This window comes from Delphinapterus leucas, chromosome 6 (genome assembly GCF_059928025.1).
Source record: "Delphinapterus leucas isolate spDelLeu-1000000601 "Yukka" chromosome 6, BTC_Dleu_Yukka2, whole genome shotgun sequence".
Classification (NCBI taxonomy): domain Eukaryota; kingdom Metazoa; phylum Chordata; class Mammalia; order Artiodactyla; family Monodontidae; genus Delphinapterus; species Delphinapterus leucas.
Genome location: NC_143134.1, coordinates 74,976,454 through 75,003,474, shown reverse-complemented (window position 1 = coordinate 75,003,474; position 27,021 = coordinate 74,976,454). Strand labels below are relative to the sequence as shown.

Below are 27,021 nucleotides of genomic sequence, written 5' to 3'. Positions count from 1 at the left end.
GCAGTGGTTGAGAGTCCGCCTGCCGATGCAGGGAACGTGGGTTTGTGCCCCGGTCCGGGAAGATCCCACATGCCGCGGAGCAGCTGGGCCCGTGAGCCATGGCCGCTGAGCCTGCGCGTCTGGAGCCTGTGCTCCGCAACGGGAGAGGCCACACAGCGAGAGGCCCACACACACACACACAAAAAATCGGGTTTTAACACCTACCCCCAATTGGTTGGGAGGATTCAGTGAGATCTGTACCAAGGGTCTAACACTGCATCAACCACTTCACTACAGAAAGGTCTGATTGCATCTTACTTTGTGTCCTGGGCCCCCTCACAATTAGGCATTTTACAGAGACATCAGGCGTTCTGATGGACACTTGGGAACTGAGCTGAGTGAGCCAACCCCCAGCACACCCCTATTTGCAAAAATCAAAAATCAAGGACACAGCTTCAGAGCCCTTCTACAAACTCCATTAATGCATATTTTACATTTGTTGGTCCAATAATGGAATGGAATGTTGCAGCTTCAAACAGTCTCCAAGCTACCTACAAAGTGCTTTTTTGGGGGAGGGGCGGGTGGTGGTGGGGAACACAGCAAGGCAAGAGAAAACATACCCAGGCCAATCTCGTTTCAGTTTTTTAGGACTTACCATCTCCATTCTCTTCCTCTCACCTTCCTTCATTTAATGAGCAACTATTCTATGCCTGGACTGGTAATGCCAAGAATCAGACCCGCCCTTGAGAACTCACAATCAACCCCCCACATTAAAAGTGACCCTCCTCCCAACACTAGGCAGAATCCAGGCCTCGTGGAAAACACACCGCTCTTCCGAAAGGATAAACACACGCACTGAAGTTTACATCTAATTGAGGACTTTTTTTTTTTTTTTTTTTGGCAGTTCACTGTTTTCCAAGCATTCGTTTTGACTAAGCTCAACCCAATCAAAAAGCTTATGTGGCTTCTCAGGAAGATAATAACCTATCCAATGTAGCAGACTACACAAATAGAGCCAACATACCCAAGTTGGAAGAGATGAAAGAGACAGACAGACGGACATGACAGCACCCCAGTTGCCAGGGCACTTGGCTGCATAAATCACTATCCCGTATATAAAGCCAAAAGGACAAATCTGGTGACTGGAGTGATATATGACTGCTGTTTTCTCAGGACAGTTCATTACTGGGATATAATCCAATCAGGCCAACATTTATATGTGATCATCCAATCACACTCAAAGACAACTGAGAACAACAATGCCATTGTTCCTTGGAGCTTTATTACTACGCTAAAGCCAAGTGAGCTTCCTCGCCCCACCCCCGCCCAGTGACATGTGTACTCTCCTTGGCTCCTGTTCTATTAATAAGTGAGAGAGATTCTTTAAGACAGTGCATACTGCCTGCAAATATTCTGTGGTAATAAACAGCAAAACCGTCACCGATGTGTGATTTCTGGACAAAGTAAATCACAACCACGAAATTTAAGAAATTCAGAAAATTTAGCAATGCCCGAACTAATTTTATTTTTAACCAAGCTCTGTTTCCCCACATTTTATAGAGGAATGGCCCACAGAGAACTTTATCTTTAAAAAGCAGATGACTAACCAGTCCCCAAATATGAGGTTTCAAGGACTGAGGAGGGTGATGATGCAATGCCAGCAGCCTTTCTTAATTCCCTAGCTTCTGTGGAATATCAGCTCATGCCAGAGCTTGACTTTTTTTTTTTTTCCTTAATTTTAAAGGATATTGTCAAATAAAAATAAAGCTATTTTACAAAAATACACAAAGCAGCACCACACGGCCCTTCCTCAGGCTGTAACACTACTAGCTGAAATATTTATAGGCACCTGGATCAGAAATACCTACATGTTTATAACCAATCATTTTTGTTGAAGGAGTGAATTAGGTCAGTGCCCTTAAGAAGCTCCCCTTCAGCTCTATTTTCCACTCTCCAAACAAAGAAAACCTTTGTGCATTGTATTAGCCACTGTAAACTGTTTGGACATCCATTGTTAGTCCTGGCCCACTGGGTAAGTCTGGCGAAAAAGAGATAAAACAGGAGATTCTGTCAATATATTTCTAGCACATTTAAATTTAAGCAAGCTTCGCACAGAACCAGCTCACTCTAACCGCTAAACAAGTGGCTGAAATGAAGTTACTGTTCATGCTTATCTTGGCCCTCAGAATATATGCTTTCCTTATCGCTTCAAATTTCTCTGAAAGGAGCCTTCAGAAGTAGCACTGCAGATAGAAGCCTAAAATAAAATATTAATCAATAAATTCCTTGGCCAGTCTGCTTCTAGCTACTTTCCTGAAAGCAATAATAGTAAGGTCCCTAATCAGTCAGGGTCATAGGGAAAATTATTCGAATGAGAGGGAAGATTCACAGACATTCTAAAATAAGAAAAACTCAGTTCTTTCCACATGAGACATCATTATAAGGAGGATTTTGCCAAAATTGAGGCTATATTTTTAAATGTTTCAAGAACAATACATTACGGCTCGTACTTCACAAATAACTAGAAGTAGGACAGACACTATTGCCAATGTTTTGGTAGACTAGAACGTGCTGTCAGCATGAGATTTGAGGCACAAAATAGGATAAAGATTGAATCTCTTACCATCTAACTTGTCAAAAGATAAAGAAGACAGAGGGAGGAAAAGGGGACATTCTCTTCAGCCCATCTATAAAACAGATTTATATATCACCTTTTACTTTATTAAAAACTAACAAATCAGGGGAGGGATAAATTAGGATTAAAACATACACACTACTATATATAAAACAGATAACCAACAAGGACCTACTGTATAGCACAGGGAATACTCAATATCTTGTAATAATCTATAAGGAAGAGAATATTAAAAAAGAGTATATATATTTATATATATGTATAACAGAATCACCTTGCTGTACACCTGAAACTCACACAACATTGTAAATCAACTTTTTTTTTTTTTTTTGGCGGTACGCGGGCCTCTCACTATTGTGGCCTCTCCCGTTGCGGAGCACAGGCTCTGGACGCGCAGGCTCAGCGGCCATGGCTCACGGGCCCAGGCGCTCCGCGGCATGTGGGACACTCCCGGACCGGGGCCCGAACCCGTGTCCCCTGCATCGGCAGGCGGACTCTCAACCACTGCGCCACCAGGGAAGCCCTCAATAAAATTTTTAAAAAATTAAAATAAAAACAAATAAATCAAAATGATTTCAAAAATAAAATACTCATTAAGTTTCATAAAGTTATACGTAAAAGCAGCAGCTCTTAGAATCAAGTCACTTCTCAGTCTGTATTAACTTGTAGGCTAGCAAACTATAATTTCTCAAGCTTACTCATATAGAAGAGTACCAAGAATCACAGAGCAGTTGAGAATCTGAGGCCCTTCAGAGAAACAATACCTTATGTGACAGGTAGGACTTATGGTAGCATCCACATTCCAGCAGGTGATTATAAAGTCAAAGGACTGATTTCTATAATTCTGAACACGAATTATAGAAAACAGTCCTCAGTAATAATGATGATACAAGTAAATTATAACCACTGCCATTAAATTGCCACTGCAACCCCAGGAGGCATCTATGCCTTTTGTTTGCTGGCACTCAGCTTCCTCTAGTCCCAGAGACCAGAAGCCCCCAATCCCCTTGCCAACAGGGTACCAATGAGGTGCAAGTATTTATTTAAGATCTAAAAGGATGAAGGGAAGCAGATGCCATTTGTTTTCATTTTCCTGTAGCAGCAGTCATAGGCAAAAACTGATTTCCCAGACCTGAGCTTTGCAGCTACCTCCAAGCTCCCTACCATATCAGCCTCCTCTGGGCTACAGAGGCTGAGACGGTAAAAGGGTTTTTTGGAGGTCGTGGCTCAGGGCAGCAGCAGCTTTCTAACTTTCTAGGGGGCAAATCAGAGACTAGCAATGGGCCCTTCTGCTCTGTAGGCACCTAATTCTCTCCATTAAATTTCATTCTCCTTGAACTAGCTAGAATGATGTCTGTTTTCTTCACTGAACCCTGAACCAGAGCGTCTGTAATGTCCATTTCACAGCTGAGAAAACCGAACCTGAGAAAAGTAAATTGCCTAAGGCCAAGCAAGTAAGCGGCAGGACAAGAAGAATTCACACCCAGGTCTGCCTGACTTCAACATCACAAAATGAAAGTTAAACACACAGAGTGAAAGGTAAGCCTATCTCCAACCCATGATCCAGCAATTCTACTCCTAGGAATTTACACAAAAGAAATGGGTGCGTAAGCCCACAGAACAAGCTATAGGTGATTTTCATAGCAGCTTCATCCATAATAGAAACAAAAACCTGACAACAACCCGAATATCCGTCAACAAAAGAATGGATAAACAAACTGGTAAATTCATACAAATGGAGTATTTACTACTCAGCAATAAAAGAAAAGAACTACTGAATTGTATAACAACACAAAGGTTACTCTGAGGAAAGAAACCAGACACCAAATGCTGATTTCATTTATACAGATCCTCTCAAGGTGAAGCAAGACTATAGGATGGTGAGAGATGTCGGGAGAGAGGTTCCCTTGTGGGTGGGGTGGTGAACAGTCGGAAAAGTGACGAGAGAACCTTCTGGAGTGATGGAAAGTGCTATTTTTTGATCTAGGTGGTAATCACACAGGTGAATACATTCACGTAAAAGTTCATCTGGCTCTGCAACTGGATAGTGGTGGTGGCTGCAATTAATTGCCACAATGAAATGCCACTGAGGGCACACTTTGAATGGTTAAAATAAGGTTGGGAGGGAGGGGATGGGGGATATACGTCCGCGTATCGCTGATTCACTTTGTTATACAGCGGAAACCAACACACCATTGTAAAGCAATTATACTCCAATAAAGACGTTAAAAGAAAAAAAAAAGGTTAAAATGGTGGATCTTATTGTGTTTTACTACAATAAAAAAAATCAAGCTCTCCACTTGAGAGTTGTACATTTTACTGTCTGTAAATTATACTTCAATTTAAAAATTAAAACTAATAATATAGAAAAAGCTCCATTGTGAGTAAGCAGGCTTTGGAGGACAGACCCAAGATACCACTGTTCCCATAGGAAAATTTTTCTCAGTTTCAGGTAAATGTTTTTCACCTCAGTTCTTTGGTAAATTGAGTCTACCTTTCCTGCCTCTTCCTGACTCTTGAGTAAAGACATCTGCAAACTGTGCGCTTAAGCAGTATAAGCAGACCAAATACTTCTCCCAGACCTTTGATTAAAATCCAAATTAGGTTCTGCTAGAAAGAAGGCCACCAATGTTCAAAATGAACTCGTTGCCTCTTCATTGCAATGTGTCGCCACCTGACTGTTTTTAGACACTTAACAATAACGCCAGAAGGAAAAGCACGAATGTTTCCAGTTCCATTTCTGGAAAATTTCAATGGGTGTCTGAGATGCCACAAATCTCTCTCCCCTCTCAAAACTCACCCAGACACTAAACAGACTGGGCCAAGGCAGGCGAAGTGCTCTCCCTGAACTTAGGCAGAAAAACTTTGATGTGCCTGAGGTAACCCTGAAACATGGCTGCTGGCGAATGACTTCACATCAGTCAGTAACAGTGAATGAGGTCTTGCGACAGTCACCAGGAGGCCCGTCTTCAGCGCATTTGTGAAGAACAAATCAGAAAGGCTTCCCAGTGGCAGGCCTGCCTTACCTTCCATGCTCGTGTTACAGGAAATGCGGTCCCTGGGAGAGGAGTCCATGGGGAAAGGAGGGGTGCTGGAGGCTCCCAGGATGCAGCTTTTACTAGGAAGGATGGAGGGAAAGAGGAAGGAGAAAGAACGATTCTCAGGAAGCCCTGGGAGATGGCTGCAGTTGCTGGCTTGGGGCTGCAGAGTGAGGAAGAGAATTCAGCACCCACTGAGCTGGTACATTATTTAAGCTGCAACTGAATAATAGATCTTTCCATCACTTCATGAGCTAAACAAGACAGCCACTCTTTGGAAGTTGCTTTGCAGAGAGAATGCATTGGCTCTCTTCTTAAAAGAGAAAACAGAGAGAAAGAAAACACACACACAAGTTGTTTAAGGAGTGTGGAAGCACTTAAAGATGGCATGAACCAACAGAAATTACCTAGAATATTCTCTAGGCTTTATACCAAACACTCAGAATCTTAAGCACTGTAAAAGACTTCAGAGTTGATCAAATATAATTATTGATTTCCCTATAAAGAAACTGAGAACTAGAATTACACGCCTTAGCTCAAGTCACCAAGCTAATTCGTAGAATAGCTTATACAGCATTAAAGAAAGGGTCTGTATAAAATTCTACACCTTTTTTTTTTCTTATGGACAAACTATCATCCACTCACTATATCAATGTCAGGAATCCACTTTCCTAAGTTCTCGATGTCTTCAATTCTTACTAGTTTATGCAACAAGCTTTCTGATTAAGTCAGTACAATGTGGTCAACACTTAGCGCCTGTGCTTGGTGCCCTGTCAGCTTCTGGGGTGACCAAGATGACTCAGACCAGGGAGGGGCTCACGGCTGACGGGAAATGACTGGCATGTGGCAGATGTGATAAGGGCTCAAATCAACACTGGCATGTGCACGCTAACCTGTCACAGGCCAGGAGGCAAATGATTCAGCCCAAGTGAAGAAGGGTAAGGGAGAAACTGGACTTCTAAAAATGAGCTCACCAGGAAGTTTCTTCTAAACTATTCATTCTTTTCAAAAGCAGAAATGACGAGTTTTTTGTTTTTTTAAAGATCGGGTTTTTTAAATTGTTATATTTATTTCTGGCTGCGTTGGGTCTTCGTTGCTGTGCGCGGGCTTTCTCTAGCTGCAGGGAGCGGGGCCTACTCTTCATTGCAGTGCGTGAGCTTCTCATTGCGGTGGCTTCTCTTGTTGCGGAGCACGGGCTCTAGACGCGTGGGCTTCAGTAGTTATGGCTCGTGGGCTCTACAGTGCAGGCTCAGTAGTTACGGCGCACAGGCCTAGTTGCTCCACGGCATGTGGGATCTTCCCGGATCAGGGCTCGAACCCGTGTCTCCTGCATTGGCGGGTGGATTCTTAACCACTGCGCCACCAGGGAAGTCCGGACGAGCTTTGCTAATACTAACTCCTTCAAAGAATTTCATTCTGCTTTGCTAGATATGTTTGGCAACAGCCTTCCTAGGATTGAGAACGGGCTACTTGCCTCACACAGGTACATCACCCCTTCTCCCCGCCACCCAGGCTCTCAGGTGCTCCGGGCAAGGGGAGGCAGAGAAGGAACCCCACAGCCTAGGACTTGGAACACTTCCCTTATAAGAAATGGCTCTCAGCGAATGGAAACAAACAGCTACACTTGGAACATTATTTCCTCCTCCGAAGAACAAAGCTCCAAGAAGCTACAAGTCTTAGAAGAGAAGGTCAGTAAATCCTACTGATGACTAGAATGCATTATTTCCCCGGTTCACCTTCAACTAAGCGACAAAGTCTATAGTATCTGCAGTGTCCTCTCATCTCTATCAAAGGTTTTTCTAACACATACAATGGCAAAGATACAACTGGATTCTGGGATTCCCTGGCTGTCCAGTGGTTAGGACTCCAGGCTTCCAATGCAGGGGGCCAGAGTCCAAAGATCCCGCAAGCTGCGTGGCATGGCACCGCTCTCCCCCCAAAAAAAGATACAACTGGATTCTAATCATTATCTATTAATTACAGCCTAATAACTCTTACCGACCAGCAAACTATCCCAATAATTCTCTCCCACAATATATTACATATATTCTCTCTAAATGCCTCTGACCTGTCACTGACTATATTGTCACTAACTATAAATATATAGCTATATATTTAGTCCCTTGCTTATATAGGGTGTCAGATGAAGCATACTATAATTAGTTTTCAAAGATGATGTCATTTTCTCTTGTGAACATAATGTATATATTTCATATGGCTGAGTAAAGTCTACAATACAAATAATAATTATAATATTAACTCTGAAATCCATGTTTACATATGCATACGGGTAAAATTCAGTAAACATTTGTATTCAAGGATGTGACATGAAGTCTTTGCCATAATTAATGGTATAATTTGAAATTCTGGGGTCAGTAGAGCTTCCTATGTAACACCCAACAAATATTTTACTCTCAAAGGATCTATCAAGAGTCTTTCACCACTACTACTGTTCCTGCCACCCTCCAAACTCTCCAACCCCTCAACATTCACACACAATGATGGGGAAAGAGAAACACAAATAGAAACTATAATCTATGAATATTCTAATCAGGCTAAATATTTAGTTTGAAAGTAAAAATAAACATTCATTATTACAGAAATTTATACTGCTATGGTTTGCAACACACAATGGTGTATAAGTGACTAAGAAAAGCTGCATTATGTTTTTAAGGTTAAAGACCTGATTTAACTTTAACCATCTGGCAGAGGCACTAAACAAATATCTGTACTGATTTTAAATGACTAAAGTTACTAATTGAAAGCCTAGGACTTCTCATAAAGAGTATGCACAGACATACAATTAGGGATTCTGCTGACTGAAGCAAAGTATTTTCTATTGTGGTTTTATTCACCTATTATGAACATGAACTTCAATTGCTCATTTCTCCAGGTCACGGCAGGGTTTCTTTTTTCCTACCTCAAGACTTCCAATTCCTACAACAATCCTTGTTAAAGCCTATTCTGCAGACCCAATAAAAGCTCCATTTTTAAAGAGTTAGATGCATTACATGTGAGGCTGCCTGGGTCTCAGTATTCTTAGGCGCTGACGGATGGTGACTGAGATACACTTGGCAACAGAGTGATGTCCCGCAGGAGTGCCAAAGCATTTCCCCCTTTTCACTCTATCCTACCACAAATGTCACACCAACAGACCTTAAAATTGCAGAATGGCTTGCGGGAAGCAAAGAAAGGAATGAGACTTAGGGAAGACATTAAATAGCTTCACGAATACACTGTCTGCAGCAACAGAAAAGAGAACTGGGTGGACAAGAGCAAGATGCACATATTAAGACACAAAGTCCATCAAATTCAACTTTCCTGGCTTTTCTGGGCCATTCTGTGTCCGACTTTCCTTAAGGTGTGGTTGAGGTACACCTAGCTCTCCATACCTAAGCGTCACACTCGTATTTTAAGAGTATTTTCCAAATCTCAGATTTCAAGGGCTGTCTTCACAGTTTTGGCCTTATTCTCATACCACTCATCCTGATAATTTACTATTTTTCTTAAGTCGAACTCACCGTTTTATTTCATACTTATTTTTGCCTCATTCTAAGCAATCTATCCATGAAATAAATGAGTTTGGTGACCGGCTTTATGTTTTTTAGTCCTGAACTACAAGGGTCATGCACAGTAATTAAAGAATGGGCTATGTCCCTCCCTGTGCCACCTGTAAATCTGTCTGCGCAGCACACTTTGGAAACAACACTGTTTTGAAGACAGCAAAAAAGGCAGAGAAAATGTTTAATTTAATAGGCATTTTTTCAATATGACAGTCCTGAGTCTCCCTTCTGAGTTCACAGGTTATCGAGACTGACACAGCTTTGGATGATGGAGGCGCGAGCCCCCTTAAAAAACCTGAATGAAACAGTCACCGTCATGGGAAGGCCCATGCAGGCCTGCCCAGGCTCTAGCAGTCAGATGCTAAGTTCCAAGAAGGGCATTTTCTAATCAAGCTGCACAAGCGGAAGCAGGTACTTTCCAACTCAGAACTCTCTTCCTCACACAGTGCCATAGGCAGTGTACAAAGTTAATCGACTGCTTTCCTAGGTAACCTTCAAACCTGGAACTAGCTATTGCCAATACCGGATGTTAGGACTGAGCGCCTGATAACTTTTCTCCATTGCTGTTATACAGGTTTTGCAAAATTTTTAATGGGAATGCCACCTCAGACCCTCAAAAATTTGCTAGCTATATGAGCTTTCTCTCACAAGGGTCGTCATAAAAATTCTTGTGGGGAGGAAGTAGGTTCTAAATCGTTTTAGGGAACATTTCTTTTTTAACCTTAAAAAAGCCCATGTAGGGACTTCCCTGGTGGCACAGTGGTTAAGAATCCACCTGCCAATGCAGGGGACACAGGTTCGAGCCCTTGTCTGGGAGGATCCCACATGCCGCGAAGCAAGTAAGCCCGTGCACCACAACTATTGAGCCTCTGCTCTAGAGCCCACGTGCCGCAACTACTGAGCCTGCACACCACAACTACTGAAGTCCACGCGCCTAGAGCCTGTGCTCTGCAACAAGAGAAGCCACCGCAATGAGAAGTCCATGCAGCCCAGTGAAGAATAGCCCCCGCTCACCACAACTAGAGAAAGCCCATGCGTAGCAACAAAGATCCAACACAGCCAAAAATAAATAAATGAATAAATTAAAAAAAAAAAAGCCCATGTAAAACATTGAAGTTTTTAACCCACTAAATAGGTGTTGAATCTGACTTCTGTCTGACTGTATGTTTCTGACCCTGCCCCTTGGATTTAGGATGAAGAAACAACTCAGTAAAACACATGAGATAATCATTCTGCCGCACCCACCCAATTTTCAATGGAAAATGCCTCTCAATACCAAGGCTGGCTGGTCCAAGGCCATTCCAGCCAGCACTTGTTGGCCCCCATTACTGCTTAGAGTCTGACCAATGAGGCATTTGATAGGGTGTCAGCTCTCAACCTCGATAAACTAATCTGCAGCCACAGCTCCTCAATGGGGTTTGTTTTAGGGATTAGGCAAGGAATTCCCGGATGGCTCATATTCTTGGTAGAGGTATGTTGAAAGTTTCAGCGTGATTACTAACCCTTCCTGAATCTTTACCCCACCAGCCCCTCCCACACCTCATGCCACACCCCAGCCAAATCTGCATAACTTTTAACTACGGAACATATGACAGTACACAGGACTACAGTGGCCCCGCCTAGTTTCAAAAACTTTTCTGTCTCCTAAAAAGAAAGCCTTCAGAAGAGAAAACCTTGCTAAGCTCAAAAGTCACTGTAGGGGGCTTCCCTGGTGGTGCAGTGGTTGGGAGTCTGCCTGCCGATGCAGGGGACACGGGTTCATGCCCTGGTCCGGGAGGATCCCACATGCCGCGGAGTGGCTGGGCCCGTGAGCCATGGCCGCTGAGCCTGCTGCCTGAGCCTGAGCCTGCGCATCCGGAGCCTGTGCTCCGCAACGGGAGAGGCCACAACAGTGAGAGGCCCGCGTACCTCAAAAAAAAAAAAAAAAAAAAAGTCACTGTAGGGATTTTATCATTTCCCTCGAATTCCCAGGCACTTCTCCAGCATAAGAGCAATGTCTGGCTGTGACCTTTTGTCAATGTACAAAGAATCAGATTAAAAGTTAAACAAATGTAGGCAGAAACCCTTGCAAATGGAATTCCCCAGGGGGTGATGCTAAAAAATTTTGGGTCTTATGCATATGAGAGCCCCCAAAAGAGTAATATTCCCTGTGTAGGGTGTGGGGGGTAGCCCTGTTTACTGGGAAACTGGTTCACTTCTTTATAGGAAAAGTCAAGTCATTAATACATTAGGGATTTCTGGGACTTTTTCTTTTTCTCAAAGTTCTCTTCCTGGCATTTAAAGCCTTTCAAGAGAGTGTGCGCATCTCTTGCTCTTTCCCTCAGCAACTGCCCTAACATACCTGGTACCTCCTTTTTGTGCTTAGTAACCCAGAGCCCAGCGCTTAAGAGTTTTCAGCACCTGTTTTGGTTCTTATTACAGTTGGCCCTCCATATGCAAGGATTCAACCAACTGTGGATCAAAAATATACAGCGGGGGAAAAAAATTCCAGAAAGTTCCAAAAAGCAAAACTTGAATTTGCCACACACCGGCAACTATTTACACAGCATTTACATTGTATTTACAACTATTTCTATAATATTTCCATTGTATCCGGTACTGTAAGTAACCTAGAGAGGATTTAAAGTGTACAGGAGGATGCCCTTAGGTTATAGGAAAATACTACACCATTTTATATAAAGGGTTTTGAGCATCCTTGGATTTTGGTATCCGAGGGGGGGTCCCAGAACCATTCTCCCCCCCATCCCAGGATACTGAGGGATGACTACTAGCTACTGTCTACTTAGCATCCACTAGCCAGGCACCCTATGTCATTTCACTCAGTCCTCGTCTTATGAGACGTGTTATTAGCCCCATTTTCTAGACTGGCTTACCCTGTGAGGTATCTGTTCAAAGGCAAACTTTCGTCCCAAAAAGAAACCCTGAAGGGAGTGTGCACGGAACAAACCCACACTTTGTTGCATTTCTGTATTGCAGAGTGTGCATCTGTATCGTATACTCCCTCCGTAAGCCGCAGGTATCCCAGCAGAGAGAGTTTGCAGAGTCTTAAAAAACATCTAAACTTTTCAGATCGAACAGACTCTTGACAGCAGAAGTTGAGTCCTGCTTATCTTGTACCCCACCTGCTCACAGTGGACCGGCACAAGTGGGTGCTCATTAAGTTATCAGCTGCGTGGTCCTGAAAAAGCTGCAGCAGCAACTCAGGGGGAACAATCTCCCTTCATCAATCTCTGACAGCAGCTCTGAAAAAGCTCAAGAAACACCTCAAAAGCCACTGTTGCCTTACTAAAGCACCCTCCTTCTCTAGTCTCCCCGGAGAGGGGAAACTACAGCATCCTGTTCATGCTTCTAATTGGAATGCATCAGAGTCTTAATTATTTGCATTCTTCCCCAACAAGACAGTGTGGTAGAGGCACACTCTTAACATTTGTATTCCCCACACTGAAGTGAAGTTGTTCATGAAAATGTATTGAATAACCATATTTCATTCTCTCAGGCAAGATATTAAATGGCACTTTGCCACAAATGCAATCACTACTAGTAACTCCTCACTTAAAATGAAAATGGTCCACTTCCAAGGTTTGCATGTAGACTGTCTCTCCCAGGAATAATCCTGACACAGGTGGACCTGTTCTCCCAAGGTGACTGTCAGCGCACCCAGCACAGACCACCTAGAGATCTGAGGAAAAGGGCCTCTTCTCTGCTGCGATTCCCCTAGCTGAGGGAGGGAGGGAGGGAGGGAGGGAGGAGGGAGGGAGGAGGGAGGGAGGGAGGAGGGAGGGAGGAGGGAGGGAGGGAGGAGGAAGGGAGGAGGGAGGGAGGGAGGAGGGAGGGAGGAGGGAGGGAGGGAGGAGGGAGGGAGGGAGGAGGGAGGGAGGAGGGAGGGAGGGAGGGAGGAGGGAGGAGGGAGGAGGGAGGAGGGAGGGAGGGAGGAGGGAGGAGGGAGGAGGGAGGAGGGAGGAGGGAGGGAGGGAGGAGGGAGGGAGGGAGGGCAATTTCTAGGATGGGATGAGTCTACACTGGGAACTGCAGGAAAACCACAACCATTACTCAGGCCAGACAGCTGCCAAGGAAGCAGCGCTGCCTAAGAACTGAAGCTAAAATAGAGGTGGGAGGCTGTATTCCTTTCCATTACTAAGCCCTGGAGTATTCACTCCCAAGTTCATCCACATTTCAAGAATGTTAAAACCCTGCAGTCAAAACGCTGATTATTTATAACTTAAAATAAACTACTGTGTAAAGGAGAAACTTTACAAATGAAGACACAAAAGAAAAGGAACTGGTGACAGGTAAGATAATACCAGAGTACATATCCATTCCCTATTGCAAATAACTTTTACCTATATTGCAGAGGCAACTGATTAAAAGGGAAAGAGAGGATTCTGGTCTCCAGAGAGTTGTCAGTTTGTCTCACGCACACACGCCTGTAATTTTGCATCAAGTAGAGAGTGCGGTTTGAAACTGAGAAGGAAAACACAAAGGCATAGGGCAGGCGACACAACAGGAACAACGAGATGCCTCCGAAGTAGCACCGATCCAAGACAGAGTTCAAGACAGTCTTCCCTACTTCCGACTTAACCTGAAATCCAAGTGACTTTAGAGAACAGAGAAAAGGGTCCAGGAGCCCTGGAGGCCACGAGCCACCACCCCTGTCCGGTGAAACCTAGTCCCTGCCCTCAACCCCACCTCCGGATGGGAGAATCCCAGCCACCTAATGCGCATCTGGGAAGCCCACCACGCGCTCCCATGCCCCGTCCTCGCGACCCTTCTCCCAACCAAGCGGGACGCAAGAGGGCACTTACTTGGAGACAACCTGACATCTCCCGCCGGGGTGGAAACCCGCGATCTCCTCGCACCGGCATCTTCAGGCGCGGGTCCCGCGTGGGCGCGCAAGTCCAGGACCCGGCTCCACCTCCTCCTTCTCCTCCTCTGGGCGGCAGGTCGGTCCTCCGACCCGCAGCCGGGTTTTAGCCAGGTGCCGGTCCGCGGGAACCCACCCCTTTGTCCCTCCCCCCTCGGCGCGGCGTCGGCCCGCCCCCGGCCCGAGGCAGCGCCTCTGCGCCCGCCGCCTGGCCCGGGAAACTCTCAAACGGGCCGCTACCACCCCCGCGCGACCCGGGGGAGGGTTCGCCGGCGCCGCACCCTCGAGGGGCCCGCAGAGGGCCGTGTCACGCGCGACTCCCGGCCGGGGACGAAGGAGGGCGGCAGCAGCAGGGGGATCCTGAGGACAGAGCGTCCCGCGGCCCCGACACCCAACCCCCCCACCGGCGGACCTGATGGTTCGCTCCGGGGCGATCTCTGCGAGCAGCAGGTCCGGCTCCGGGCGCCCGCCGGGGGAGCGCTGCAAGTTTGCGTGTAGCAGCGAGCCCTGGGCGGCCTGTTTGTCCACGGGTTCTTCCCTCAAGGTCGCGTGCGCATCCTGTACGAACCCTTTCTGGAGAGGTTTGCAGAAACCGAAAAGTTTTTTCTGTCCTGCCTAGAGGAGACACACACACACACACACACACAGACACACACACACAGACACACTGTACCCCTACACACACACACACACACACACACACACACTGTACCCCTACGTTTAAAACACGACTTTGGAGAAAAATACACTCCAGGTTATCTCTTTGGCACATTTCCAATAACTCCAGTAAAGCGATTAAAACTCCTCTCCCATCACCAGCTTTTCAAAGGCTTTCTTTAAAAAAGTAGGTCACAAATGCTTATCAGGCAGGATTCATCGAATTCAACTCAGTACATTTATTCGTTTTAGAGTCCTCTATGTATAAAGAATTGTGCACGATAAATAAACGTTTCCTTATTTTAAGAGCATGTAAATTATTTGGAGAATCAAAACAGGTACACTGATTAAAAATATAATGGTGGATTTGAAATCTTAAGGAAACCATGTTGGTTTGATCTGACCAGCTGACAAGATACAGATGCCGGGCTCTCTCCCTGAAAAGTTGCTTCACTTCCTGCCTAATCAAAACAAGTTTGGCAGTGTATGTGGAAAAACAAGTACAGCAGATGCCTCTCTGAAAGTGTGAGGCTTCTGGCCTCCTCTGGAATGGCTAAGTGCCTGCCTCTGAATAAAAAGCACTGTGAGTAACATTTCCCATTTTCCTTCAAGTCTCCAGAATTAGACGTTTTGGCTGTATTCCTGATGTAAGGTGTTACTCTCCTGATGAAAGAGCCATTTTTTAAAAATGTTTCCCAAATTAGGCGGTTCGGACAAATAATAACAATGGCAGCATTTGTGAACTGGTCACACCTTAGTGACATGAGCTTACACCACTAAGCATTTAAAGAGGAACAAGGGAACCCAGAATGTAGCAATTATATCTGCTGAATGATTTCCTTTTTCTCACTAGAGTTCTACAGTCCAATATGATAACCACTTGCCACATGTGAGTATTGAATACATTCACATTTAAATTAACTAAAATTAGGGCTTCCCTGGTGGTGCAGTGGTTAAGAATCCGCCTGCCAACGCAGGGGACATGGGTTTGAGTCCTGGTCTGGGAAGACCCCACGTGCCGCGGAGCAACTAAGCCCCGTGCGCCACAGCTACTGAGCCTGCGCTCTAGAGCCCGCGAGCCACAACTACTGAGCCCGTGTGCCACAACTGCTGAGGCCCAGCGCCTAGAGCCTGAGCTACACAACTAGAGAAGCTACTGCAATGAGAAGCCCGTGCACCGCAAGAAAGAGTAGCCCCCACTCGCCGCAAGTAGAGAAAGCCCGCGCACAGCAGCGAAGACCCAATGCAACCAAAAATAAATAAATAAAATAGATTAATTTATTTTTAAAAATTAACTGAAATTAAAGGAAACAAAAAATTCAGTTTCTTAGTCACATTAGTCACATTTCCAGTGCTCAGTCAGTAGCCACATGTGGCTAGTGGTTACATTGGACAGTGTAGATATAGAATATTTCCATCATTGCAGACAGTTCTATTGCATCACACTACTCCAAATGATGACATACTTTTACAGTAGAAATACAAATATTTTGGCACAATACATAGTTCTGACTCAGATGTTGAAAAAAAGTGATTCAATTGATACAGTAGCATTGCTGGTGGCAGTATAAATCAATACAACTCTTTGGAAAAACAAGTTATAGTAGTACATATTTTTCACATGTGGGCGTGCACATGTGAACCCCACTCCTAGAATTTTTTTCTCTGAAGACCTTCTATCCAACAAGTAATTACCAAACACCTTCTGTCAAGTCTGAACCCCCTCATAAAAGACTTAGGCTCTATCCTCAGAGAGTCAGTTTATTGTAGTAGACAATCAGTAAATTATAAGAAACCACGTGAGTGTTGACATTCCTGGCAGACTCAGGGTAGTCTGGGGGCTTTTAGGAGAGGTGTTCCTCACCAGACTAGGGGTATGGAGTTTAGGGAAGGCTTTCCAGAAATGAGGTAGCTTACACATTCTAAAGGACAGGTAGGAATGAGTTTGTGAGACAAAAAGAGGGGCAAGAACTTTCCAGATGAAGGCAACAAATAACAAGTAGAGAAACAAGGAAGGAAGACCATGGGCTTGCTCTTGAGGTGCCAGGAAGTAAGGCTGTCCAGACAAGCAGGGTCAGTGTTCCACTGTGACACAACAGAAGAGGGATTAGACTGGCATTTTATGAAGATCACTCTGTCAGCTTCTTGAAAGACGGATCAGTTGGGTGGCAGTTGTGGGGAGGGGCATCAGTAAGAATGACAAGACCAGCAAAAAAAAAAAAAAAAAAAAGGATTTTTGTGGGAATGCAGGTGAGAGATGATGCGGCTATGAAGTTAGACAAAAGGAGCCACTTCAAGAGAAATTAAGGAAGTGTAATGAGCAGACTGGGTGCCTGCCTGACCAGATGCGCGGTAAGGAAGAGGGAAGCAAGTCTACGGTGACTCTTAGGTTTCTGGCTTAACGAAGTCGATGACGGTGCCTTTTGCCAAAATAGGAAACACAGGAGTGGGAGCAGATGTTGAGAGGGGCTTGAGGAAGGATGGTGAATTCGATTAAGGACTGATTGGGTTCTGAGGACTACGCGTTCTCCAGGTGGAGATGCTCAAGTATCTACTATATGCCAGGTATTGATGAGTGTTTGCGTAGAGAGATTTGAGGTGGAGGAAGAGATTTGGAAATCGCCAATGTATCAAGAAAGCTGAAGTCATGGGACATAAAGAGACTTTTCAGAGAAGTGATGAAGACTGAGGCAGAAGAAGAATAAGGATAGAACCCAACCCTGGGAATGCCAATATTTAAGGGGCAAGCTTAAGTCCTCAGAGTAGAGATAAAAGAGGAACTGCCAGAAGGGGAAGGAAAAAATCCTCTGGTGCAAGGTGTCCAAAAAGTCAAGAGAAAAATGAATTTCAAGAAGGGAAGAACAGCCAACATGGAACTTTGAGGAGTTCAACTAAGATAACAACAGAAGACATTCACCAGGAAGAGGACCACTGCTCATCCTGGCCAGCGCTGTTTCAATGGCAAGATGGGACTGGAAGTTAGATGACAGAGGGTGACTGGGAGGTGGGACAGCACTTCATTGTATGCCTATTTATAATAACACAAGGTGGAAACCATCAATGTCCAAGGATGGAGGGCTATTAAATTACAGCAAATCAACTTAATTGGCATAGCAAGCCATCATTTAAAATTATATAAAGAAGTCTGGGACTTTCCTGGCAGTCCAGTGGTTAAGACTCCACGCTTTCATTACAAGGGGCACGGGTTTGATCCTTGGTTGGGGAACTAAGATCCCGCAAGCCATGCAGTGCAGCCAAAAAAAAAAAAAAGTATCTATCCTGATGGCAATAACCAAGAAATTACAAAAGAAAAGAACTGGAAACTATATGAGAACATGGTTTGATGAATGGATAGGATTGTGTGTATTTTTCTTTTTAAATTTTAGTTATTGTTTGTGCAATAGATAATTTTTCAACACTTGTCATTATGTATTACAGTGTAAGATCCTTAAATTATAGTCAGAAGACCTCAAATAAATGTAATAAACTAAACACTTTTAATTAGATTTCCTCAAGAATGTTAAGATTTGGGGATACACACACACACACACACACACACACACGCACGTGCGCTTACATACATATTTGCAACATGATTATAAAGTATGATTAAATGGGAGCAAAGGAACCTGACATGAAAAGTTCCAGGCTAACTGAGCAATTTAATTGGCCTGCACACTGGATGGCAGATTAGAATTATAAAGACACTCTTCTTCAATAAGTGTTTCTTTTTTTTTTAATTTTTTATTTTTTAAATATGTTCCCACATCTCTTCCCTCTTGCGTCTCCCTCCCTCCCACCCTCCCTATCCCACCCCTCCAGGCGATCACAAAGCACCGAGCTGGTGAATAAGTGTTTCTTGAATGCCTAGCATGTACCCTGGGGTAGGTATACAGAAGATAAAGGCAATATAAAACAGGGGGCTTGCTCACAGCATGAAGAGAAAGACATGTAAACAAACGATGACAAGGCACAAGAATTGCTCAAGTACATGTACGACTGAAGTGCTGACAGTTAAAACTCTGCCTGAGGAAAGGGCACTTTTCAGGAGACAAGGCCCGGCATAACTTTCCAAATCAAAGGACCATACCAATAACTGTGCATATTCACTTAAAGGACTCCTTCTTCCACAAGCAGCCACCCACAGCCCCTAAAAGAACATCCAGGAGAGAGGCATTCAAAGTTTTGCTCTGCCCCTCATGCCTTCACCTTTCGTTATTTAATGTTATCCTTGCTCACTTTCAAAGTTTGCTAACTCCACGTGCGTGCACCTAGGAATGGCCCTGTAAGCACACAGCGACAAGGTGGCCGTCCACAAGCCAGCAAGAGGGCCCTCACTAAGAACCAAGTCTGCCAGCACCTTGATCTTGGACTTCTCAGCCACCAGAACTGTGAGAAGTAAATGTCTGTTGTTTAAGCCACCTTTTCCGTGGTGTTCTGTTATAGCAGCCTGAGCTAAGGCAGCCTCCACGTCCTACATGAGTGGACCCTGCTGCGTTCTCCAAGCACAGCTCAGGCTGCAGACTCCCAACCTCACTTCCTGGAGCTACACTGGCCTTTCTTTGTAGTTGTTGCTCTTGAGACCCTGCCAAGCTCATTTCTGCCCCAGAGCCTTTGTTGGAGCTTCTCTGCCTGGACCACAGAGCCAGCTCCTGCTTAGATTTCTCTTTCCATCTAAAGTAGGAAGCATCCCTTGAGGTAGTTATCAGGAAGCAATGCCCTCAGGAGAAAGCCAAGTCTAAATTAAAGCAAGGAGGTGGAGTCCAGCTGAGTGTTTCATTTACTGTGAATCAAGGGTTTCAGAGAGCCCAGTGCAGGCGTATGAAAGGGGTGGGGGGGCGGTAGCAGGTTTGTTTAGGGGAAGTGAAGACCAGAGAGGAACAACAGCAGGAAGGGAGAACAGCCCAAGAAAGGGCCCCCTCTTTTTAAACATCATCATCATTATTACCACCATTGGTAACATGTTGGCATTGCTGCTATCATCACTACAATGAAAAGGGTTAGAGTAAGAGCAAAAAGGATGAACACATCAGGAATCAGACTTAACGGGGAGGGTTAACGCTTGTTAACCCTCCATTAAAAAACAAAAAACCCCAAAAAAACCTGGATATAAAGTAATTGATTAAAGGCACATTGTGTGCCGCAAAATCTTTCAAACACTACTTTAACTGATTTAATGTAAATCCTCGCATCGCCCCTGTATATTTGGCATTATTGCCCTACTTTAAGATGAGGAAACCAAACTTCCTGGAGGAAAACAGCTTGCCCAAGGTCATCACGGAGTAGATGGTGGGTAAGACTCCAGACCTACTGGACTCAAAGCCCATTCTCATCACTGCTGTCTGGCCCCTCGCCTCTACAGCAATAAAACAATTGCACACAGTTGGGGTAGAGGTAAGTCTTTGGTTGTTATTATTGTTGTTTTCCTTTTGGCTCCTTTTAACAACAGAACTTAAGAGGCGTTTTGCTGACACAACAACCGAACAAACAACGCTGAGGAATATTTGTGAAAATCTTCCTCTACAATATTAGAAAGGTAAACGCCGCAAATGTCATTTGACTCCAGCTAGTGAGCCAGGAATTAGAATTCTCAATTCAAATATGATTCTGGTGCTAAGAATTCCGGCGGTCCCTCTCCCAGAATAAGTTCCTTAAGAAAAACACTTTAATAAGGTAATACTTTTCCTTTTTAAGGAAAAATGCCCTCATCTCCCATGCAAGGGAGGGAATCCAAGGTGAGAGAGGCCCAGGGGACTGTCCACGTGATACACAAGTCCTCCAGGAAGACCAGAGGGGTCCCTGGCAACACCTGAATTTCCTTTAAAAAAATTATCAACAATCCTCTAGCCCTAAGATCTCAGTACCCTGATAGACACAGATTGAAATTGTTGAAGTGTCTCCTTGACTGTCAAAGGATCCTAAGACCTGAAAGTGGCCTTAGAAAAAAGCTGCAAACAGACAGTTTTCCAGGGCAGCCACGCAAAACAGTGCAGGCCTCTTAAAACAAAGGAAGCTGGGCCTGGGAAAGGCACTTCCAAGAAGCATTCGATGAAGCGTGAAACATGGCTCTAAAGCTTGAAACATGGCTCATAGCATTTGTTTCTATAAGAACAGCTTCCTAAATTTTCCTGATGATAAGAATCACCTGAGGCATCCCAGGTCCCTCCCTGAGATACTGATTCAGTGGATCTGAGAAGGGCCCTGGGGAAATTTACATTTTTAGCAGGTACCCACCAGGGTGAGTCTTATCATCAGGGAGGTTTAGGACATTCTGCTAAAGGGACTTGGTTACAATTCTCTGACCCAAGACAGGAAGGTTACCATTTTGAAGGGAGGTAAAACATTTCCAAGGTCAGAAAATAATTCTCTACTTGCAAAACGTCTTTGGTTTACAAACGAAAGGGTCTGATCTTATAATCCTCTTGGTATGCTGATTTGCATACGTATTTATATATACACATATGTTTGGATTTCAGTTATTTTTAAATAAATGATACTTGTTTATTTACACAAGCCATACAGTAGATCACACAGAAAACAGTAAAATGCGACTAAAGTGTCATCATCCAGAGCAAACTACTGTTAATAATTCGATGAGCGTCCTTCCAGGTACCTCCATGCACAGGTAAGCATGTAGATATCATACGTAACGTTATATACCTGGGACTATACTAGACACGCTCTTTTGCTACCTGTTATTTCTACATAGGAATATCGTTTGACTAATTTTTTCATGGCAATATAGATCTATATTATCATTTTTCTAGCTGCATAATATTCCATTTTTATGAATATACCATAATTTGCTGAATAAATACTTAAAAATTCTTTTAAAAACTGGTATAGAGGACAAAGTAAAAATCAGATGGATGAAACTCTTAAGATTTTCCATAGACAATGAGAAAACAAGTAGTTTGTAAGACTCAGGCGCAATTCATAAGATGTGTATAGTGTACAGGACTTCCCTGCTGGTCCAGTGGGTAAGACTCTGCGCTCCCAATGCAGGGGGCCCAGGTTTGATCCCTGGTCAGGGAAGTAGATCCCACATGCATGCCACAAATAAGAGTTCGCATGCTACAACTAAGAAGTCCGCATGCAACTAAGACATGGTGCAGCCTAAATAAATAAATATTTTTAAAAAAAAAGACGTTTATAGTGTACATAGTATGTTAGTAACGTGTAAGATATGTTAAAAAACAAAATAAATGGAGTGTTTTTTATGTTAAATATAGATGAAAAGAATGAAACAAATAAGAATGTTACTTATAAATAGAAGGGTTCTGATGGAAGGACAAAGTAAATCGTAAATATTCATATTGAATAAAATATTAATAAACGTAATAATATCTAATTTACAATTGTATTTATTTAGATATAATATAATGTAATAATACATTTTTATAACTATATTATTGTTAATAATAAATATTCCCTATCTAATAAAATATTAATGATACATAATAAAGCCCAGCTCATGTTGCCTCCATATTGACAGCTAAATCATCCTAAATTGATCACCCATTGGTGACACCCATTATGTCCAATTCTGGCCCCATGTATACTCTGTCCCAAAATGCAGACAAATTACTAGTGAGCTATAGCTATTGGCCAGGTATACTTGCCCTGCGTCCCTCCGATGGAGCAAGCCTATGCTGGCTTCAGACACCTTTTATCTGCTAAGACCCCTTGTTCAACCACAGGTCTGGTCTTTGTGACCACACCATCACTGGGGAAAGCTGACACCGCACAGAGACAGGACATATAAAGATTGCAAGCACAGGTTCCAGGGTATGGACCTTTCACCCTATTAATATCCTAACCTAACTATGTTAAAGTGTTCGAATCTTTTCCCCTTGCTTCTCACTGCATGTTTTCAAATTGAATAAATCGTGTGACTGCAACACCCCACTTTGGTGTCTGAGCCTTTCTGTCTCATAATCTCTGGGAGAGCTTGCCTGGCAGTGTCCTTGGAGGCTAAGACTGCATCAAGGTAATTTCCCACATTCCTAGGGTAATGGAGAGAAGCAAGCAACAGGGAATTCCTGTCCAGGGTATTTTGTCTAATCTCGCCCTACAATCACATTACCTCTAAATGAATCAAACTTTTGGCTGAACTGAAAATCACTGTCACCAACCACTGAACTAATGAAAACGTGAAGTACCAAAATCAGGGCTCCAGTGATGACACTCCTCCCAACCAGAAGCTAATTGCATTATTTTATTATAATGGGAATCATAAAATAAGCTTACTCCAGCCTTCCCCACACAGCCACAGCACCAGGAGCCCAATAAAGGCAGCACACACACACACACAATGTAACTGCTGATTGAAAATTCAATTGCATATCTCAGCCACGGAAGAGCCCTTGTCCATGAAAATTTTCTTAGGCAGTGCTGTGCTTAGCCTAGAGGGTACTTGAAGCCAGTTACTGGATCCCTGAGTGTCTGGAATAGGTGGAGGATGAAGTGCTGAAGAGAGAGGCAGGTGGTGGGGAGGAAAAAGGGTGATAAGTACAGAGATTCCTTTTAAGAAATGTGGCTGTGAAAAGTAAGAGAGAGGTGGGGCTCTGGGTTCACAAGCCCCTAGTCATCTTTGAATTCTTGGGTTCTGGGCTCTCTAAAACATGCAGGAGTATAATTAAATTTATGTTTCAGAACCTAGATGGACTATTACTCATCTATGTGCTATACTTAAAAGGTCCAGACATCTCAGATTCCAGTGATAGGCCAATGGCCACCTCTCTGTCTTGCTGATTTCATAAGTGAACGATGCACTCTAATTTTTGTTTGGAAAACATGGTAGAATATAACTAACACATTCAAAATTAAACACTTCATATTTTTATTTTTCTTCCACTTCAATGGTACACCAGTTTCTCACAATGAAAGTTTGCTTAAATTCCAAAAATGACAAAGTCTTTCTATCTACATATTTGGAGCAATGCTCTTTCATTTTAAATACTTAGAGAAGAAAATATGGAATTATTCTTTGGGTACTGACAAAACTATTTGTCTGAAATCTCTGTAGCTAGACAATTAAGTTGCTTCAATCCCTGAATGCTGAAATAATTCCAAGAAAATGTATTTATAATACAAGTGCACGTTGCTTAAAACAGTTAGGCTGGTTTGAGATGGAAATTAAGAATAGAACATCTCGTGTTTGTTTCCAGCTCAGCTGAGGGCCAGGAAGGAGGTGCACCAGCCACAAATGACAGGCGGAGCCCGACAACGTTGGAAGAGCCCTTGGGCTGAGTGGAGGTACTTCCTCCACTGAAGTCTTGAACCCCTCAAACTCATCCATGAGGACAGGAATCAACTTCTTCCAAACTTCCATTAATGCGAGAAACAGGCTGAGGGAGATTTGGGCTGTGCCTGGGTTCCACAACCAGAGAGTGACTGAGACATCACTTCATCCACTTCTTCTGACTTTAAACCATTCTGCTCTCTCAAGTGTCAGGTGCCTGCCACAGTTCCTCAATCAGGTATCGAACTCGTGTCCCCTGCAGTGAAAGCACGGAGTCTTAACCACTGGACCAGGGAATTCCCCAGAATCTGCTTTTGACCAAGACTCCTCCCATCAACCAGGCGGGTGGCTGACAGTTTTTGTGCTTGAGCCAGGTGTCAGGCCTGAGCCTCTGAAGTGGGAGAGCCCAGTTCAGGACATTGGTCCACCAGAGACCTCCCGACCCCATGTAATATCAAATGGTGAAAGCTCTCCCAGAGATCTCCATCTCAACGCTAAGACCCAGCTCCACTCAACGACCAGCAAGCTACAGTGCTGGACACCCTATGCCAAACAACTAGCAAGACAGGAACACAACCCCACTCATTAGCAGAGAGGCTGCCTAAAATCATAATAAGTTCACAGACACCCCAAAACACACCACCGGGTGTGGTCCTGCCCACCAGAAAGACAAGATCCAACCTCATCCACCAGAACACAGGCATCAGTACCCTCTACCAGGAAGCCTACACAACCCACTGAACCAACCCTACTCACTGAGGGCAGACACCAAAAGCAACAGGAACTACGAAACTGCAGCCTGTGAAAAGGAGACCCCAAACACAGTAAGTAAAGCAAAATGAGAAGACAGAGAAATACACAGCATATGAAGGAGCAAGGTAAAAACCCACCAGACCAAACAAATGAAGAAGAAATAGGCAGTCTACCTGAAAATGAATTCAGAGCAATGATAGTAAAGATATCCAAAATCTTGGAAACAGAATGGAGAAAATATAAGAAATGTTTAACAAGGACTTAGAAGCACTAAAGAGGAAACAAACAGTGATGAACAACACAATAAAGGAAATTAAAAATTCTCTAGAAGGAATCAATAGCAGAATAACTGAGGCAGAAGAACGGATAAGTGACCTGGAAGATAAAATAGTGGAAATAACTAGCACAGAGCAGAATAAAGAAAAAAGAATGAAAAGAATTTAGGACAGTCTCACAGACCTCCGGGACAACATTAAAGGCACCAACATTAGAATTATAGTGGTCCCAGAAGAAGAAGAGAAAAAGAAAGGGACTGAAAAAATATTTGAAGAGATTATAGTTGAAAACTTCCCTAATATGGGAAAGGAAATAGTCAATCAAGTCCAGGAAGCACAGAGAGTCCCATAGAGGATAAATCCAAGGAGAAACACACCAAGACACATATTAATCAAACTTTCAAAAATTAAATACAAGGAAAACATATTAAAAGCAGCAAGGGAAAAACAACAAATAACATACAAGGGAATCCCCATAAGGTTAACAGCTGATCTTTCAGCAGAAACTCTGCAAGCCAGAAGGGAGTGAAAGGACATATTTAAAGTGATGAAAGAGAAAAACCTACAACTAAGATTACTCTACCCAGCAAGGATCTCATTCAGATTCGATGGAGAAATTAAAACATTTACAGACAAGCAAAAGCTGAGAGAATTCAGCACCACCAAACCAGCTCTACAACAAATGATTAAGGAACTTCTCTAGGCAGGAAGCGCAAGAGGAGGAAAAGACCTACAATAACAAACCCAAAACAATTAAGAAAAAGGTAATAGGAACACACATATCAATAACTACCTTAAATGGAAATGAATTAAATGCTCCAACCAAAACACAGACTGGCTGAATGGATACAAAAACAAGACTTGTATATATGCTCTCTACAAGAAACCCACTTCAGATCTAGGGACACGTACAGACTGAAAGTGAGGGGATGGAAAAAGATATTCCATGCAAATGGAAATCAAAAGAAAGCTGGAGTAGCAACTCTCATATCAGACAAAAGAGACTTTAAAATAAAGACTATTACAAGAGACAAAGAAGGACACTACATGATGATCAAGGGATCGATCCAAGAAGAAGATATAACAATTGTAAATATTTATGCACCCAACATAGGAGCACCTCAATACATAAAGCAAATACTAACAGCCATAAAAGGGGAAATGGACAGTAACACAATCATAGTGAAGGACTTTAACACCCCACTTTCACCAATGGACAGATCATCCAAAATGAAAATAAATAAGGAAACACAAGCTATAAATGATACATTAAACAAGATGGACTTAATTGATATTTATAGGACGTTCCATCCAAAAACAACAGAATACACGTTCTTCTCAAGTGCTCATGGAACATTCTCCAGGAAAGATCATATCTTGGGTCACAAATCAAGCCTTGGTAAATTTAAGAAAACTGAAATCATATCAAGTATCTTTTCTGACTGCAATGCTATCAGACTAGATGTCAATTACAGGAAAAAATCTGTGAAAAATAAAAACACATGGAGGCTAAACAATACAATACTAAATAACCAAGAGATCACTGAAGAAATCCAAGAGGAAATCAAAAAATACCTAGAAACAAATGACAATGAAAACATGACAACCCAAAACCTACGGGATGCAGCAAAAGCAGTTCTAAGAGGGAAGTTTAAAGCAATATAATCCTACCTCAAGAAACAAGAAACATCTCAAATAAACAACCTAACCTTATACCTAAAGCAATTAGAGAAAGAAGAACAAAAAACCCCCACAAAGTTAGCAGAAGGAAAGAAATCATAAAGATCAGATCAGAAATAAATGAAAAAGAAATGAAGGAAACAATAGCTAAGATCAATAAAACTAAAAGCTGGTTCTTTGAGAAGATAAACAAAATTGATAAACCACTAGCCAGAATCATCAAGAAAAAAAGGGAGAAGACTCAAATCAATACAATTAGAAATGAAAAAGGAGAAGTAACAACTGACACTGCAGAAATACAAAGGATCATAAGAGATTACTACAAGCAACTAAGGG

At 43.2% G+C, this 27,021-nt stretch overlaps 1 protein-coding gene across 9 annotated transcripts in view; it reads right to left on the bottom strand.

The window, feature by feature from the left end:
- Window positions 1-27,021, bottom strand: part of TJP2 (tight junction protein 2) — a 132,851-nt gene that overhangs the window by 70,368 nt on the left and 35,462 nt on the right. For 4 of the 9 annotated variants that reach the window (XM_022573551.3, XM_030763787.2, XM_089913279.1 and 1 more), the window contains exon 1: window positions 14,018-14,173. The exons of 2 other annotated variants lie outside the window; for them this stretch is intronic. In XM_022573551.3, the coding sequence (XP_022429259.1) occupies window positions 14,018-14,077 (60 nt within the window). In that variant the 5' untranslated portion in view covers window positions 14,078-14,173. Of the gene's footprint in view, window positions 1-1,847; window positions 12,947-14,017; window positions 14,174-27,021 lie in introns of those variants that run through there. 3 more of the 9 variants (XM_089913277.1, XM_089913276.1, XM_089913272.1) reach the window with 3 other exon arrangements.